Below are 20,436 nucleotides of genomic sequence, written 5' to 3' on the forward strand. Positions count from 1 at the left end.
GTTTTTCTTGTGAGTGGGAACCCCTGCATATATGTAAATAGCATATTAAATAACTGAAAATCTAATGTTACAATATTTTAAACACTAAAAGGAGAGTTGTAGAGTAGGTGCCCTCCCTTGATGAGTCTTTAGACTCCCTGGAGGTATCACGTAATAATAAGAAAAATAAAAATTATATGTTAAAACAACACACATGTTAAGTGCTAGAGTTATTACAATTGGGATTTCTGTTATGAGAATTGACAACTGCAGCTCTTGGATTTATAAATGACTACAGTGAGGTGAGTTTTGACTTTTTTTCTTTTCATATTTGTCGTGCATGTGTTAATTTAACGGTTTTACATTGAGTTCATCTATGATAATAAGGTAGTAATATCGTAAACTTCCCTAAATAGAGTGAAACAAAAGCAAATAAAAATTTAGTACTTTTTTTTTTCCAGATCTAGTACCTTTTTCCTGCATAAGTTGGTACAAAATATTTTTGCATATTGATCACCCTGAACACAGGCAACATTTCAAAATCACTCTGCAGGACACAAACACCATTCGTCTTGCTTACAATGATTTTATTATAAGATTTGAAAATGATTTCCTGATTATTAATAACAAATATCACTAATTAAAGTGTTTAACTGTGCAATCACTGAATAATGCCAATACACTTTCCTAAGCATGCGTTAATAAGGATATCTCACAAACAACCTTCTGCACTGTAAAACCGAAATCTTAACAATAAAAAAATAAAAAAATTCAGTGTTCGAAAACTGTGCAGCATTATATACAGTATTTGATTAAATGCCACAATAACAAAAATAGGACACATAAACAAGAAGAGATTCGTGACTCCAAGCAACTTATCTACTTGAAAAAAAATTTAATACGATAACTATCATATTGCAAAAGGTTACAAAGCGTCAATTAAGCAAAAGTATTCTATAGGTATTATTTCTGGAAAAATTCCATGTCACTCCTTTAAATAATTATTATTTATATGGCTATTTAGCCTATTTTTGTTTAGTATCCCTTTTTTATAATATAGTTATTTGGTGATCTCTTCTTCACTGAGGAGGGAGCAAACACGTTTATCCAAAGTAGAAATAATGCCCAACTTTTGGGGCAGATAATGTGATTGCACATGAAGATATCTGTTGGTATGTGTGGGTTTTCTATAGATAGAGATTTTCAGTTTTCTGACACACAAGTGAGTTTTACATCAGGAATGATGAAGAACTTCCGTTAACTTCCAATTCCAAGGTAAACTGTATTTTTGGGTTTGACTGTTGAACTGATTCAGCAACTTCTTTACACAATCTGGGTCTATGACTCCAAATTAAGAAAATGTCACCAATATACCTTTTCCATAACTTGGCTTTAATGGGAGGGAATTGATTACTTTTCCTCAGTTTTATAAATATAAATTTGCTAATATAGGAGATAATGGGTTGCCCATGACGAAGTTCTGTTCATAAATAGTATTTTTAAAATGAAAGTAACTCTCTCTCTCTCTCTCTCTCTCTCTCTATATATATATATATATATATATATATATATATATATATATTATAGACTACCATATTTGCAGATGAGATCGATTTTACATATGATAAGAGGTCTTTTGAGGTGAGGATATGTTATACAACATTTAGCAAAAGGACTTTTCATCAAGGCAGTGTGTCTCCTACTAATATCAAATCAAATTTGTAACAAAATATCATTGCTGAATTAATAATGCTAAAAAAATTAAAATTAAAATGTGCATTTCTTTTCACTAAGTGTTAAATATTTTTTATGAAATTATATTCAAACTGGTAAATTCGTGTTAAGCTAGATGAACAAATAAAAACTTTGTTGCAACATGCAAATAGGGCATCATTTCTAACGTGACTAAAGAAGCAACTTACACAGAACTTATAAATTAATGTTTTATTTCTGCCATATTTAGCAAATGGATGGGGGGATGGGGAAATTATTCTATGCCCATCATAATATGGTCAGGGAGAAAACTACAATATTCAATTTAAGTTCACTACTAAATCCTCCCCCCCCCAAAAAAAAAACATTTGATTTTTCAAACATAATGGCAATTCCCAATTTAACATTGATATAAGGCCTTGATGCAACCAAATCTAGACTACTGTGCACAGATTTCATCTCCTGTGCAGAGAGGATAAAGCTGTGAAAAGGGTGCAAAGAGCTACAGAGATTATATCAGGATTAAGGAACACAGATGATAACAGATGGGGATTATGTGGACTGCAGAAAGTGGTAAATAAGAGAAAGGAGTGATATGATAGAGGTGTATAAGCTTCAGAATGGATGTTACAGGATATCATCTGATGAAATTTTTTTTATTATGAAAGGTGAAACAAGAGTATGGGGGATGGGGAGAAATCCATGCAAGTTAAGTTTGTGTATGGTTAAGAACTACATTTTTCTGTTGCAGAGCCACAAGTGAGTAGAACAGTTTGCCTGTTGAAGTAGGGAGTGCATCTAGTTAAGTGAGTTTAAGAGAAGATGCAATAGCTAGTATTAGTAATGTATGTCCTCCCTCAATGAGTCCTTGACTCTCTGAGGGCCTCAGATAATAATAAATTAAAAGAAACAGATTCACAACAAAAAATGCAATTCAGTCACAAATTACCCAAAAAAGAGAACATGCACACAGAAAACATATGAATATGATTATCTTATTATATCCCGCTGCTCAGACCTTTATTGAGGTCTGAGCAGCAGGAACCAGACTCTGAAGAGATACCACAGCTGAAATAATGCAGAGGTTATATATATATATCCCATATATACACCTGACAGGACATGTGCTCTGCATAATGGGATACTAAGGCAATTAATGTGAAGTCGTTAGCTTCTATATACAAGTGTCCTATTTGTGAAGAAACTTCAAATACAAACTTTCTTTGCTTACACCTGAATAAAGAATTAAAGAAGAATTTCTTTGCATCTTTAATTTTACTTATAACAAAGTTAAAAAAACAACAACTTTCTACTGCTTTAAAAGTTATGAATAAAACAGCAGAAATTATAAACTACATCAAAGCCACCTTTGGAATAGACATTTTTAAAATCTTATGTGAAGAAATGGGTATAAATATACATTTTATTTCATACTGAAGTTCACTGGCTATCATGGAAAATTTCTTAAGTTTCTTTGAATTGAAGGACAAGATCAAAATAACATGCATCATATCTTCTGGTTTGCCCAGCTGACATACCTAGCCAACAGTTTCAGCATCTTGAATGATTTGAACCTTGCACTACAAGGAAAAGATGTTGCTATCAATAGATAATATTCATGATAAGTAGGAGTGACTTGCACAAAAATGAAGTATTTCAGAAGTACTTCAACTATCAAGATTTTGAATATCATAACTCTGAATGATTTCATGCTTTCTGGAGAAAAAAAAAATAATAATTTAACCTGATTACTAAAGACTTCAAAGCTAAGTGATAGAAAATACCTGCTAAGGTATTTTCTATCACTGATGATCTCCCACAAATTGCTTGCATGTCTATCAGAATACTAAAATCGATTACAAGCTGTGGATCGTATTGATGAATTTGCACTCTAGGAAACAGATGAAGCTTGGGATTTGGTGGTAGTAGAAGACAGAATTGAAGTCGAGAGGACAAATTGCTAAGGTTGTCAAGGGAGCTCATAAGATTACTTGGCTATTGAAGAACACGCTAATAAGAAGGAAGTTATTATTCCTCTTTATAAGGCCTTGATACATACACATTTGGATTACTGTGTGCTCAATTCTGGTCTCCTGGGTTTCTTGGAGATGAAGTAGTGAAGAGGATTCAGAGGTGAGTGACCAAGATTGTGAGTGCTATGTTGAATGCACCTTATGAGGATAGATTTTTAGTGTGTGGATTACTAGGCAAAAAAGTGGAAATATGATAGGAACGTTTCAGTTACTTAAAGGGTTTACAAGACTTCAAGGTTTTAATATGTTTCAAGCATTTGGCTAGAGAGCGCTAGAAGTCATCACTGAAAGTTAGGTAAGGACATGGTTAGCAAGGGCATGATGACTGCATTTTTCACTAGGAGAGTAGCGAATTAATGGAATGGTTGCTAGTCAGCTGTCAGCACTTTATTAATGGATTCAAGGAGAGGTATGACAGATTATGTAGATAGCTTTGGTCATTGAAATGAGTCTTTGGACTTCATGGAGGTGCCAGTACAATAATAATCATAATAATTTAGAGGTGATTGTTGTATTTCCTACTTGAATATTATCTAGCAATTCAGGCGGGTAATATTCATTACTAAATATTCAACTAAACAAGAAGCTATGATTCCCACCAAAAAAGCACTAATTATCATGATTATTATCTGAAAATATAATTGCTTGGATGAGCGGCTCCGAACTTTTCCAACTGATCCCAGACAGGCCAAATGAGTGTTTTTTTTTTTGGCCAGCCTGGTTGGCCGAGTGGTTAGCTTATCTGCTCTCCCAGCCAAAAGGCTACAGGTTCGAATCCTGCCATGGGCATGGATGTTTGTGATTGTCTGTGGAAATACTAGTGGTGGTGGTAGATGGCTTTGGCGGAGAGTTGTAGAGTAGATGCCCTCCCTCAATGAGTCTTTGGACTCCCTGGAAGTGCTACAAATTTTTTTGCCGGCCTGGTTGGCCGAGTGTTTAGCGTATCCACTCTCCAGCCAAAAGGCTACAGGTTCGAATCCTGCGATGGGCATGGATGCTTGTGATTGTCTGTGAAAATACTAGTCGTAGTGGTCGGCGGTTTATAATGGGTCATAAAAATTGCCTGCAAGCCCTTTACAACAATTGGTGTCATATCCTCTGTTCTCAAAACTGAAGGAAATGATATCTGTGTAGCAAATGTCAGTGACCAAGCATCATATTTTTAAACATGGAAATATTCATGCATTATCGTCAATTTTCACACATTGAAATCTTTCAACAATCGGGAAAGAGAATACTGCCGTTTATGACCGATCATAAAAATTGCCTGCAAGCCGATTACAACAATGGGCGCAGTATTCTCAAAACTGAACGAAATAACATCTGCGTTGCAAATGTCGGTGATCAATCAGCAAGGAAGTATAAAGAAAATTTTTCCACTGAAATTGAAGATCAAGGTAGTCTGTATCTGGTTCTCAAATCTAGTAATACTGAATACTTTCTTCGCAAGTTCGTATTGCAGTGTGTAAATGCTTGTTCTGAAACCAGAGTGCCGTGATTTTTTAAAAAGTAATAGGAATACAGTGTTAAAATCTAATATGAATAAGAGACAAGGCACTTTGTTTAATTTTGGTATTAAGAAATCTCTTATTGAAGGTGTTTGTGATGGAACAGATAGTGAGTCATCCCCCTCAAGCCTACAAAGATCTCCAGGATGCACAAAAGGAGGGGAAAACTACCAGCACACAGGAGAAAAAGTCTGCATTCACTCGTAAGTACTTATAATATTATAAATATATTTGGTGATCAGAATGGGATATGTCACTTTTATTACATACTGAAATGAGATGGCTATCCAGAGGAAAAGCATTATTGAGGCTTTTTGAACTTCGTAATGAGTTAATGGTTTTCTTGATGTCATAATTTAGGACAAAATTTTATTGAATTAAGAAATTCTTCATGGTTGATGAGTCTTGCGTATCTGGCAGATATTTTTACAAAGTGCAACGAAATTAACTTATCATTTTTACAAGGAAAGAATATTACAATTTTTAATACAAGAGATAAAATTGCATCTTTTGATATGAAGTTGCAATTCTGGATTTCTACAGTTGAACAGAATAATTTTGATTGTTTTCCTACCTTGTATGAATTTTTGACTGAAATAAATTCTAAAGTAAATGAAGTATCTAACGTAGTTTTAGAACACTTGCATGACTCGCTATCAACCCTTTTGCAATATTTTCCAAAATCCAGTGAGGACAATTCCTGGGTTCTGAATCCATTTACAGTGACAGCTAAGCTAGCAGGCTTCAGCGCAAGTGACTATGAAAATCTAATTGACTTAATTAGTGACTCTGATTTAAAACAAAAATACAAGGAACTGCCAATAAATGATTTCTGGACAAATTTACCAGAAGAGTACCCCAGCATGTCAAAACTAGCTATTCTTGTTTTACTTCCTTTAACAATGACATATTTATGCGAGGCAGGATTTTCATATTATGCTGCAACCAAATCAAAGTCAGGAACAGACTTGACGCTACACCAAATATGAGAATTCAACTTTCTAATATTGTGCCTGATATCAAAAGAATTTGTAATTCAAAGACCCAAAAACATCGGAGTCATTAAGAACTTAATTTGCAATATACTATTTTTTACTACTGTTTTACTATTTTTGTGTGTTTTGTTTTTACTAATTAACATTTTTGACAATAAACAAAACCAGCACACAGGAGAAAAAGTCTGCATTCACTCGTAAGTACTTATAATATTATAAATTTTTGGTGATCAGAATGGGATGTCAATGAAAATCAGCACAAATTAATTTAATGATGATTTAATTGATGTTTAATTAATTATTAATAATGAATTATCAATTATTATTTAACAATAAAATAAGCTAAATTACCAATTAATTATTAATTAATACATTACAAAATAACTAAGGTGTTCCATGAACATTTCAGGATTTGTGTCGTAGAAAAGGTTTGAGAAACCCTGGTGTAGATGATGATACTTGCGGTTGGTCGATTATTGGAGACGGGGAATTGTAGAGTGGGTACCCTCCCTTGACGAGTCTTTGGACTCCCTGGAGGTGTTAAGTAATAATAATAATAAATTATCCCCAGTCCCACAAAAGTAGTCTTAATTATGATATTACTTATATCATAATTAAATTTTAATTATAATACTTTCACCAAAAGATCTTCTGTATGAAACTGTAGTAGTTTCATAAAAATTCTGCTGAGTTCATGTGAACTCTTCAAAAATGAGAAATGTCTTCAGAAATTTAAATTTGTTTAATATAAAAGCCTCCCTCAATGGGTCTTTGGACTCCCTCCAGGGAGTCACATAACAATAATAATAATAATATAGCAGCAAAGAAGAAAGCTAGTGAATATCTGTCTGGATACTAAATAAATAAGAATGGGTTGTCGATTTGAGGTTTAGTCATCCAAACTGTTCAGTATTTGCTTAAACCAAAAGAAGATTATACAAGATGAAACATCATTCTGGCTAGAGTGTCACTTGATTAAACAAAGCAACCCCCCCCCCCATGTCACAGTTTTTGTGAGGAAATGAGGATGAATTCCCATGGTTTGATTGAGGCACTAGATAAGAGAAGCAAGCAAACAAGAGTTGGTGGTGGTAGGAGGAACAAATGACTTGATTAGAAACAAGGAGAATGTAAGACTGGATATCAGGAGGTTTTTGAGAAGAATAAAAGATAATGTGATAGGAAAGGTGGTCAGTGTGTTGCCCAGGTATGACAGTGATGACATGAGGTGTACAGCAAGAATTTTGAATGATATGTTAGCAGAAATGTGAAGAGAAAGGAGTGCAGTTTGTGAATGTGTAGGATGAGCTTGAAAGATGAATGGAAATGTACAGGAGATGGACTACATTTGAATTGTTTTGTGAGTTATCTGGAGAGGCTGATGCTGCTTGAAGGGAGAGTAACGAGTGTAGAGAATGGATCTGAGCAAGTAAAAAGTGACGTGGAAGTGCAGAATAGTAAGGAAGGAGGGATTGAAGTGGTATTAATGAATAAAGACGTGGGTAGCATGAATGCAGAGAATGAGAGAACAAGTGTGAAAGTGTGCTTGCATGCACATGTTTAATACCAGTGTATTAATCATCCCTGAATTTAAATCGACATCCCTGAAGATGTCGATTGAAATTTGGAAATATAGGAAGTAAATACTTTTCAGGTAAACAGGAATACTCAGGAAGGATAGGCTGCATGATAACCCTGGTGTTTAGGATCGTATATTATTTAAAGAAATTAACAATGTAGACTTGATAATAATGAAAAGTATTTATTACTTCCTATATTTCCAAATTTAAATCGACATCTTCAAGGATATCGATTTAAATTCAGGGATGATTAATACTCCTCATATTAAACATGTGCATGCAAGCACACTTCAGTAACAAAGAATGGAACAGGAGAGATACAGAAAGACTTAAAGTCCTATAATTATGCCACCTACTGGCTTTTGTTGAATGTTCTTCGCCATTGGACTGACCATCTGCTGATGAGGAGACTTTTAGGACGTATGGTTACATCCCAAAAGTTATGTAAGTATGGGTGTATTAAACTGCCCCATATGAGGGACAGTGTAAGTAATGTGATACAACCATACTTTTACCAACTATTCTTGGAATAGTTGGTAAAAACTGCAGCAGGTTCAAGGAAAAGCCTCTCAAACATAAATTTGCTGAGGTGGAGTAGGGCAGTTTTATTTGCCAGATCCTGTGTCAGTATCCAGGACATGGTTTGCTAATCCTGAGCAGCCTTAGTGGTAATGCTGATATAGCATGCTAAGATGCAAAGAAAGAGAGGCCATCCCTGGAAGTTGGATAAAGATGTGGTGAAAAAGAGCATGAGGAGTAGATTTTTTTACATTATCCCCTAGAGTTGTTGGTGAATGAAAACAAATTATTTATACTCCTTGTATTGTGAATGTAAGGAGTATAAATAACTTGAAAGTTCAATATAATAGGCATGTTGCTGGTTGAGTTGGCCTCCTACAATGAGTAACTCCATGGAGTTTACTGTAATAATAATAACAGACAACAGAATAAGCAAAGCTGATATAGACAGTCAGCTGAATAAATTTATACGGAATGCATACAGTGTCCAAACCAATTTTAACTCAAGGATCTGAGAACTGGGTTAGAAATAAAACTTTGAATATGTTCATCAAAGACTTGAGACCACAGACATGAGAGTTCTGAAAAAAATTAAAGTGAACAGATATTATCAATGCACAATCGTTTAAAATGAAGATGCTAGAAAGAACTTACTAACATTAAGGAGTGTGTGAGCAGAGCTAATCTAAGGTGATATGGTCACTTAAACAAAATGGGAAAGGAAAGCAAAACAGGTTTTTGATGCCAGAAAAGAAAACCAAGATTTGGCTGGATTGATGCAGTGCAAAACTATAATGTAAGATTAGTGTGATTTGGGGGATTTTAATGTTTTTGGATTTCATGAGGAATGTAGCTATTGGCTAAGGATTTGTTAATATGTTCAAGTTCAGTGGTGAGGGCTTTATTATTGGAGCTGATCAATTTAGCCCTGTTGTACAGGTTTTAATAATCCCATACTGTTGGGGGGGGGGGGGGACGGTGAATGTATTTGTCTGTGTGAGGAGGAGGCTTTCTGTCTAAAGTATCTTTAAGAGGAATATTAGTCAATAGACAGAGGACATCAAAACTGACTTCAGTATGTTAGAGTGTTCTATACTGGCTTTAAAGTGGACAGAGGTTATGTGTGAAAAGGTGTTACCAGTATATTGGGTGAGCACTTTGGATAAATGTGTAGCTAGTTTCGAATAAGAAATGAAGACATAAGGAAATGACTAAAACAAGAAATAACAATAATAGACAAAATCCAAGAAAGAAGACTGCGATGGTTTGGCCATGTGACCAGAATGGGAACAGAAAGACTACCATCTAAAGCCCTGAATACAACGATGGAAGGTAAAAGATCCAAAGGATGGCCCAGAATTAGATGGATAGATAAAATAAAAGAGGACCTGAAAACCAAATCACAACAAGAAACACCAAACTGGACAGAATTGTTCGGACTCTCCCAGGACAGACAGAAGTGGAAGGAGTTCATTCGGCCTCATCATCAATCACATAGATGATGGAAGAGAGAAGAAGAAGAAGTTTCTATGTGGGTGAGTCACTGCCATCCACAATTCGACATAATAGCACATTTTGTTTGTGGATTTTTGGCAGCCCATACTTCTGAAGGAGGGAGTGGGGGGGGGGTCTAGAGTTTATTTGCAATTTCCATAGGCCCAGATGCCACAGGCCATATGACTGCTGAAATACTGGAAATAATAATTGAAAAATTACTTTAATTAATAGTAGCTCAGCAGAAGTGATGTTTGCACTCTATGGCACTTGGCCGCACGAAGAAAGACTTATAAGTTCGAGTCTAGTCATCGACTGGAGGAACATTTTTTCTAAACCTTTTTTGACCGTTTTCCAAGTCAGTTGATCTCTGGCATGGGCAGGCAGGTTTTTTCTCCCAGAAACTATGGTTTTTCGTCCCGTAAACTCAAGAAAATCAGCTGTCAAGCCCACACTATTTTCAGACATTAAAAATATTGTGTTAGGTTTAGGGACCATGAGATGGCAGCACTTGCTAGCTGCCTTCTTCACTGTGTACCAATTAATTAATAATAGCCTTGGGCCAGCTATCTCTGATTGGCTACCAGTGGAGATTGAACTGCCCACTCAGTCTCCAAAAGTTAGATAGGACTTAAACGGCCTCGCCTACTCCCTATACAGGAACAAAAAGGTGTTAGCTGTTTTTTTTTCTAATTAATATGTAGTGTATATTGTAAAGTTTTTAACTAACATTATGATATTACTTTACTTAACACAAGTAAGGTTCTTTCTCATGAGTGAGTAAAACAGATTTGTGGTGAAATACATAATTATGGAAATCAAACAGGAAGCGCAAATAAAGAAAGGTTATTGTAAGGTATAACGAAAAGCCATTCCATGAAAAACATGAGGTTCACGATATAAAAATAACTACAGTGGGAATATAAAATTATAATGAAAAAAACTAACATCATAGTTCAAGAAAAATATCATTCTACTGTCCAAATACCATGAGTGATTGGACAGATGACCCTTCTAAGTGGAATAAGTGGTTAGGTGCAATCACAATGACATTTATTGATTCACTTCATCTTGTTGCAAGATGATTTCATTCCCTGGGAGAGGGGAATGTCAAATGAATGAAACTCCAGATGTGGCTGAATGGTTATTATATATATATGAGTCTTTGTGCACTCTCTGCAGATGCCCAAAGACTCATAAGTGATCTATGCTACCTTTCATAGTTCTTAAATTCATTCAATGATAAATGCACTCAAGACTGCCTCTGGAGTGTAGCATTCCATTCCACTGATTCACTCACCAACCTTTCTTAACCATAAACTTACATAACCTCTATAAATAAACCTTTCTTCTCTCTCTCTTTTCCCCCTCCTATCTGTATTGAAAAAAAAATTTTCTCTACATCAATCTTATAAAACCTCTTAACTAATGCCACTATCCTGTATTTTCTGCATACCAACCAAATCTTGTAACCTACATCTTATCTTCATAGAGAATTCCAAAAACAATCTTTGTCACTCTCCAATGGATCTTTTTCCACCTCTTCAACTCCAAGAAACCTGAGTGACCAAATCAATGCATAATTATTATTATTATTACATGACGCCTCCAGGGAGTCCAAGGACTCGTCATGGGAGGGCACACTACTCTACTTCGCTAAATACGTCTCAGCCTCTCCACTACTACTTAATTCTCCAACTATAACACTACTACAATCAACGCCATCTATTGCCCATCATCATCACCACCAATAACAGTATTTTTTGTCTGTAAATTGCATGTTCTGATGGCCAATTTGTCTGTATGCAGGATGAAAAACCCAAGTTTCTGGGAGGAAAAAACCCTGCTACCATTGTATGAGATCGGCTAACTCACCTTCAACTCAATAGGCCCATACAAGGATTCCCCTCATCACAACGAAAATAAAACCCAGGTTTTTTCCAATTGAAGGGCACAATGGTCATATCACAGCCTTCTAGAAAGAGACGTAACAACCTCTATCCCTATCATGTCAGTATTTTCCTCAATATCCAAATATCCAAGTGATCCTTTGAGATATTTTGTCCATGTCTGCAATAAGCTCTCTGAACTTTGATTCCTGTCCATAGTCATTCCCCTCACTGATTTGCCATAGTCCTGTTCTATCAACATAATACACAACTCAATATTTTTGTCCCAAAGCACAAACGTACTTTGCCACACTGAACTGTGGCAAAGTAAGTAATGTGGTAATCATTATCCTCTGACCACAGTGATAATTCTATTTAAATTACTTTGCAAGATCTTACTAAGTTTACATCCATCTATTCGGTTTACATAAGGTTCCATGTGTATCCTATTAAATGTCTTTTGCAAAGTTCAACAGCATCATGATAGTTCCATTACCCAACATTTCCGAAATGTTTTATGTTTGTAACCATAATTGTTTCCTGTAAATGTTTTCAGATTTTTATTTATTTATTTATTTATAATTGTTTTCTAGTTGATTCTGATGATACATCTAGATAATTGACAAGGAAACATTTTGATGTTCCAATTATTTTGAATAAGAGTATTCTAACCAAAGTATTCAGGATATCTTATTGTTTAAATGAAGGAAATAATATCTACAGAGACCAGCATGACTTTGCCAAGATTAATGAGAAAAATACAATACTGCAATTTTTGGAGGATTTTGCACATGCATATGCCAAGGCACTGCATGACAATGACAAGATAATATTTAAGTAGCAATGTGTAGCAATATTTAAGTAGCAATGTGGTTAAGTAAAAGTTAAGTAAAGGGCTTAGATATGAAACCAGTGAACTGGATTGCTAACTGCTGTCTAATACATAGTTATGTGGGAGCTACAGCTTTTGTTTCTTCTGAATTTAAGAAATCAATCCCACAAAAGAGGCAATGGTGACAGAACCAATAGCAAAGAGCCTTCTGTATGATGTATGGCAGTTAGGAAAAAAAGGAGTCTCTGATATTTTTCTTAAAAACCTCAAGCTGTAGTTGAAAAGGAAACAGTTCTGGGAAGGCTATTCCAGAAAAGAGAATAAAGGAGAAACAAGTGTTCAGTACTTTTACAGTTGGATTGTAAAAGGATATGTCTAAGAGTGTGGTTAGTAAGGGTGTATAGACTAGGTTCTTTTCTTGGAGAGTGGTGAGTGAGTGGAATGGATTTGCCATCATTGGCAAATCCATTCCACTAGGGAGTGCAATAGTTGATAAAAGTGATGTAGATATCTTACATGATTCAAATAAATTGGCAGTATGGACAAGGGACAATGGTTATCAATTCAATGTTGTAAAATTTAATGTAATGCAATTCAAGATGAAATATCATATTGATGGTACTAATTTACAAGAAACTAATGAGGCTAGGGATCTGGAGGCGATGGTGGATAGAGATCTGAAATTCAAGACATATTGCAAGAGTTGGCAAAACAGAGGATTACCCACACATCCTCAATCTATGAGGATGTGTGGGTTACAGAGTTTAGCTCACAGGTGGAGAAGAGGGGATATGATAGAAACATATAAGTTTCTAAAGAGACACTATAAGATTGACACAGAAGAAATTTTTCAATATATGGATAGTATGGGGAAAACAAGGGGATCATACTGGAAAGCTGTCTAAGAGTGTGGTTATAAGGGTTCTTTTCTTGGAGAGTGGTGAATGAGTGGAATGGATTGCCAGAAATAGTTGTGAGCATCCCAACAGTGAATAGGTTTAAGGGGATGTATGATGGGTATTGTGTTAATGGATAGAATGGGTCTCCCACGATGAGTCTTGACTCCATGGAGTGTTAACATAAATAATAATCTGTTAGGGAATCTGTTGCTCTTGTTTCAACATGCTCAATAGAAAGCAGAGGAATGGTGGATGACAGTGAAGCAGATGTCTATGGAAGTACCTGTAGAACAGAACTGAAACAGGTCACTGTAAGATAGCAAATGAAGAGAGAGATCATCTATCAGCCAAATTACTAACAGATAATCTGGACAGCATTGAGAATTCTAGGGAGGTTTTCTGTGCACTCCAAAAAAGTAAATAATATCCTAAGGTTACGCAGATTTTGAATTTGTAGAGAGTAAGTAGCTGAATGGGTGAACAGCATCTTGAGCCAAAAATGCCCAGATTTTTGAAAGGCAAGGAAACTAATGTGATGTGTTTATAATATGAAAGACTAACAGATAAATAGCAGCTCAACACAAGAGATTTTGATTTTGATCCTGTCTAGTGATGCATATTAGTGAAGATAAAGAAAGGTCAACTGAGTTCCCTTTTTGCAAGAACACAAGACTTGATAACGTTGAGGGTGGGATGGTTCTCATCATTCTGAAGAATGGTATAGAGATCAGCATCTACTGCATAGTTTGCAATGGGAAGAATGGAGTGTGCTGTCATCAGTGAAACCATGGATAGGATTATTCTCTCAATGAGAGAATTTCATTTAAGTATTGGAGAGAGGACAGACAATAAGAAGAGAGAGTCCTAAGATACTCCAGGATTGGTGGAGAAGATCAAAGAGGACAAAGAGCATAGGTGAACAGAAACTGCACTCACAGCCTTTGTAAGGGACCAGAAGGCACAACTGCCAACTGGACAACAAGCAAGTTTTCTGCTGCTGTTGGTCTTTTTAATGCCAGATTTTGATTTGTTGGTGGTGGTCATTTTAAATTTGCTGTGTACTTCAGTTTAGGCTGAATATGAAGCGGGAATTTTCATTACAAGCAACCTGCAATATGTGGAATTTCTTTTTTTCTTGAAACATCTTGGTACTCCTGTTATTAAACTATGACTTGGAAAGGAGACAGGAATTTGATGTGTGGATTGAAGATCTTCAAGATTAAAGAGTGAAAGCTATGATTATAATAGTGTCAGAAGGGATTTTAGTTAAAGATGCAACTATTTTGCTTCTGGTTGGTGACAGTGATCACATAACACTCAATTGAAAAGTAAACAAGTTTATGAATGTTCCATTGAGACATGCTGAACTACATAGCAGGAAATTATGACCACTTGAGGAGTATTCTGCACCATGGTATCAGTTGTTGGATGGGAAGGATATCAATAGTGCATGGAAAGTGTTTAAAAAATGCTTAAATGATGCAATATAGAAAATGTCCCTAACAGTTCGAACAATAGAGCAGGAGTTAAATGGATGTGTAATCTAATCAAGCAAGAAATTTGTAAAAAAATATTCATCTGCCACATAAGGTTTGATGTTAGGAAGTGTCCAGTAAAACGATCATAGGCTCTCACCCCCGGGTCAGCAGTTAGGACACGTGACATTGTTCTCTCTGAAATGTTCATCTCTCGCCTCACAAGGTTGGACGTACTATTATAGATGTGATGTGCTATTACCCCACTGCATGTTAACTCATACAGCTAGACAATTCTCTCTCTCTCTACTGATAAACATGCAAATATTGCCCACACAGAACACCACTAACTGAACCGGGCTTGCCCAATTCTGTGGGCAGTGTGGGGATACGCAGGAGAGCATCCTTGGACATTGAAAATGAATGCTGCCAAGGGGATGAGAGCTAGATTTTCTCCCTCAGAGTGGTGCATGATTAGAATGCCATTTGATGTGGTATGTGCAAATAGTGTGAATGAATTCAAGAACAGGTATGACGTAAAGCTGGTGCTGATAGTATGGCCTCCCTTGAGTTTCTCACTTCCTAGAGGGCTTACTTAATAATAATGAAGAATTGGACTGTGATCAAAACATCGTTTCATTTAGTAAAGTTGCCTCTCAGATCAAAAATTGTATAGTTTCACAAACAATCTTATGAAAGAAGAAATTTAGGTTTCTCCAAATTATTATTACTATTATTACGTGACGCCTCCAAAGACTCATCGAGGGAGGGCACCTACTCTAATACTCTCCGTCTCCACCACTCAATCCACCAGCTACAGTGAACTACATCATCTACACCAATGCCATCTACTACTCACCACCATCACTACTAGTATTTTCACAGATAATCACAAGCATCCATGCCCACGGCAGGATTCAAACCTGCAGCCTTTTGGCTAGAGAGCAGATATGCTAACCGCTCAACCAGCCAGGCCAGCTGAAATCTATTTTTTTTCCATCAAATCTGATAAAGAATAAAAATAAGCTTTCCCCTTATAATAGAACTTGTTTTAAATGGAGTGTAAATCTTGGAAATTTCTCACAGACTTGAAAAGCTTTATTTTGGGAGCAATGATCTTTATCCCCAAAGAATGCAGAAAAAAACCATTCTATAAGCTCAAATGAACATAACTTTACTAAAGAAATCAAAAGTGCTAAATTTATCATAAAATCATTTAAAATCATAATTAACTACAAAATGCATAAATATTTTTCTCACGTTTTATGTAATACCATTTTAAACCAGTGCTCTTTATTTACTCTGTAGAGAATGGAGTCTGCTGTGCAATTGGTAGAGCCCCTGCTACTGATGGCTCACAAAAAGGTAAGCAAGTTTGAGCGCAGTTAGTAGCTGGAAGGGATCAATCGTTTGATGCTGTTGGGCACACTATCCCCTTGATGAGTCTTTGAACTCTCTAGGTGTCACACATAATAATGTTTTGTATGCACCAAAGAATGACAAAATTAACAAACAACTCCCTTAAATAACAGAGGAAAATAAGTATCACAAAGCATATGCCTAAAATAATTCAAATGTAAATGTTGAATTCACGGATGTATTGGGGATAATCCTAGTCTTGATGAATAACTCATTACTGAATCAAACCGCAAGTGGAGGCATCATTCATTGTTATATTATTATACACCTCCTGGAATGGAATATCAGTTATATTTGTAGAATATAACCAAGAAAAAGCGAAGCAAAATGAAACTAATCTCAAATATTTATATGTGTATATACAAGATGCAATTGCAACGCAATTTACGGAAAGAAAACATTATCAAACATTTGAAACAGTCTAAATAATGCTTGGTAACGCATTCCGATTATCAATCCCCCCCCCCTTTTCCCAAGGCAAATCATCTTCAACACCATTAATGTGCACATGTGTTCAGTAATCTAGTATACAGAACTCAGTTTTTCAACCATCAGAAAGAAAATAAAACATGCTAATAAAAACATAGGTAGTAGTGATGTGAACATCAACCCAAAACAAAATTCACTAACCTAAAATAACCGGACAACTAGGAAGTAACCTATTTAATTCCTTGATGAAGATAAATTTAATCGCTATTCGAATTTTTTTTTATTTAAATAGTAGTGCTTTCGAATTAGGAAAAAAAATTATGTTTGATAAAAACATAAAAAGATCAAATGGAAAAAAACAATACATTAACAGCTGAAATAAGACGCTTTTCAACCCAGCCCCACTGCAGTGTTACAAGCTAGCCGGACGATCGTACCAGCGCTACCATGGTGATTTAGGAAACTATATACCGCAAGTGATATTTGATGTTTATGGCTTACAGTTTCTAGTATTTTAGTTACCACGGCACATTTCTTTATATTTCTATCAACACTCCACAATATCTCTTATACTGAATATAGCTTAACTTTAACCACTAACCTGTTCTTCCTCCTTCCCCGTCGAGGCCATTTTGCCGTTAAAATCCAAACTGGAGGATCCACTGCAAGGCGGCGCTACACTTTATAAAGTATTATTTCCTTACTGACGTCAATCCATAGATCGTAAAAACAACCAATGAAACATGTAGACATAAAGATTTTGGTGGCTCCATATTTTTATTTACTTGGATTTTGAAGTTGAACAGTTTTATTCCAGTTTGTATGTTGTGTAAATTTTCAACAACACATTTTAAAAAATTAAAATATTTCAATCGATCAAATGCTACAAAGAAATTCAGATTCGTACATGTTGCTTTTAAAAAAATAATCATATAATTCATCATTTGGAATATTTATTGGTGGGAAGTCGAATATTTTATAGTAATTCTATACGAGAAATGTACTTATCGCTTAGTACTGAACTACTAGAATGATTAGAAGAAGAAAAACACGAAATAACTGATTAAAATTGGGAACTTAAACTTCCTGTATCCTATGCAGTCGCGTATTTAGGTATAGGCCCGAGCCTAGAGCAGCAAATTTTGAGGGGCAGCGGAAATTTCCGGGCTCTCATTTTTGTAATTATATTTATATTACGAATTTACTATATAAATAGGTTATGCATGTAAATCGACATGTTCATTAAATATGGGGGGCGGCACTTTCTGCGGGCCTAGGGGCGGGAAATACCTAAATACGCCATTGATCCTATGGCTTTGTAATCGTAAGAGTGAGTTCATAGGACTTGTAGAAACAGTAATGATGTCTTATGTTTAATCACTAATGCCAGAAGTATTCGAAATAAGGGGAACGAAATTGTTGCTTTGCTTGAGTTTATTCGCCCCAAAATTATTGGTATAAGTGAGCAGGGTGCAAGACATGCATTTGCACGGGGCGACAAAGTTGGCATAAACTATACGAAAAAATAAGGGAGAAGGGGTGTCAAAATATGGTACTGTATGGGGCGACTCTGTAAGTGAGACATGGTTAAATGATGATGACATCCTGACAGGAATAGAGATAAACGGATATAATATTTTTCGTGGAGATAGACAGGGAAGAAAGGGAGGAGTACTGCTAATGGTAGCAAATGAGTTGTGCCCATCTAAGGTGGATTTGCAAGGTGCAAATAGTGGTCACGGTTTTAAGGCAGTATGGTGTGAGGTAGAATATTTAGTTGGATGAAATATTTAGTTGGGTGCTGCTATAGACCTGGTAATATGGAGGTCTTTAGCATGAGAAGGAAATGTATAGGCAAATTGGCATAGCTAGCAAGAAACGAGTGATCATTATGGGCGACTTTAATTATGGTAACATAGACTGGAAGCAAGAGACTGCATCTGGGAGTAAAGAAAATGAATTTTTGGAGTTTTTGAAAGACTATACGAAAAAATCCTAAGGGTGGCCTTAGGCAGCACTTAACGGAGGGTACATGAGGATCAAGAGTATTGGATTTGATCATCTCATCAGATGATGTTCTTATAAATGAGGTGTCAAATCTTCCACTAGTTGGTGAAAGTGACTACGAGGTGATCAGTGATCACTTGCAGAGTGACCAGTCATTCGAGGACGTTTGTTGGAAAGGGATTATAAGTGGAATTATAAGACTGGTAATTATGAAAAACTCAGGAAACAGCTTGCGATAATAAATTGGAAAGAGGAACTGGATGGAAAGGATATCAATGCTGCTTGGGCCATACTCAAGAACTATTTGGTGGAGGCAACATCAGAGTGTATTCCAAAGGTTAAGAGGATAAATAGAGTAGGTGTAAAATGGATGAATCAAGAGATAAGGTATGCAATCTGGAAGAAGAAGGTATTATAGAAGAAACACAAAATGAGTATTTATAACAACCAGTTGCATGAGAAGTACAAAGAGCAGGCAAGGAAGGTGACTAGCGTGATAAGGATAGCAAAAATGCTGTATAAGCAGCAGTTAGCTAAAGCGGCCAAAAAAAATCCTAAGGAGTTTTTTCGATATGTGGCAAGTAGAAGAAAGGATGATTATGGTAGGATGGAATTGATTGGTGAAACGGAGGTATGATAACCACTGCAGAGGGTATAGTTGAGATATTTAATGAGCAATTTATAAATATATTTCATTCTTGTGAATGTGACATCATGCAGAACTTGAAAGCAGTGGGAAAGAAGAAGGAGGAGGAGGAACTGTTAGTAAGTGAACAGGAGGTATATGAGGAATTGAATAGACTTGATGTAAATAAGGCTGTGGGACTTGATGCTATTTCACTACCTGTTTTGAGGGAATGTGCCAGAGAGTTAACTACAGCTTTTGGATATCTTTTCAACATAAGTCTCTCACTAGACCAAGTTTAAAAAGAGTGGAAAGAGGGTAAAATTGTTCCAATTCATAAGAGAGGTGATAAGAGTAAGGCTTTGAATTATAGACCAGTCTGTGTGTCTGGAGTTGTGGTTAAGGTATTAGAGAAGTTAGTTAATACTAAGATTCGGAATTTGGTTGAAAACAGAAAAATACTCTTTGACGGTGAGCATGGATTTACTAAAGGAAGATCATGCTTTAGCAATCTGCTTACTTTTTATAATAAAGTGACAAATGCGTTGGATAAGGGTGTTGCATATACAGTGGTATATTTAGATTTTGCAAAGGAATTTGATAAATTGCCACACAACAAGCTGGTAATTAAATTGGAACGGATGAGGCTGAACAGTAGATTAGTTTGCTGGATTTGGAGATTGGCTGTCTGATAGGTATCAGCGAGTTGTCTATGGAGGAGCGATATCCCAGAAGAGAAAAGTTAATAGTGGTGTACCTCAAGGGTCTGTTTTGGGTCCATTGCTGTTTAATTTTGTTTAATTTGTATGTAAATGAATTTGGAGAGGTCTAAATGGTGATATGGAGTTGTTTGTTTATAATGCAAAGTTGGGGAGAGCTATCAGGAGTAGAGCGAATGCTGTAGCTTTGCAAGGGGACTTAAATACACTGGCTGAATGGGTAAATGAGTGGAGATATCAATTCAATGTTTAAAAGTGTAAGGTTTTGAAATTTGGGAAGCAGAGTTGGGATGTGAAGTACATAATCGGTGGAAATATCTT

General features: G+C 35.8%; 1 protein-coding gene across 1 annotated transcript in view; it reads right to left on the reverse strand.

The window, feature by feature from the left end:
* LOC150093890 (sodium/potassium-transporting ATPase subunit alpha-like) overlaps positions 1–17,438 on the reverse strand; it is a 315,026-nt gene extending 297,588 nt beyond the window's left edge. Inside the window, exon 1 of the mRNA XM_090412547.1 lies at positions 17,366–17,438. Coding sequence (XP_090268673.1) covers positions 17,366–17,395 — 30 coding nt within the window. The 5' untranslated portion in view covers positions 17,396–17,438. The remainder of the gene's footprint in view (positions 1–17,365) is intronic.
* Between the last annotated feature and the right edge of the window lie 2,998 nt (positions 17,439–20,436).

This window comes from Typopeltis vanoorti, chromosome 23 (genome assembly GCF_054136105.1).
Source record: "Typopeltis vanoorti isolate ZY-2024b chromosome 23, IOZ_Tvanoo_1.0, whole genome shotgun sequence".
NCBI classification, from domain to species: domain Eukaryota; kingdom Metazoa; phylum Arthropoda; class Arachnida; order Uropygi; family Thelyphonidae; genus Typopeltis; species Typopeltis vanoorti.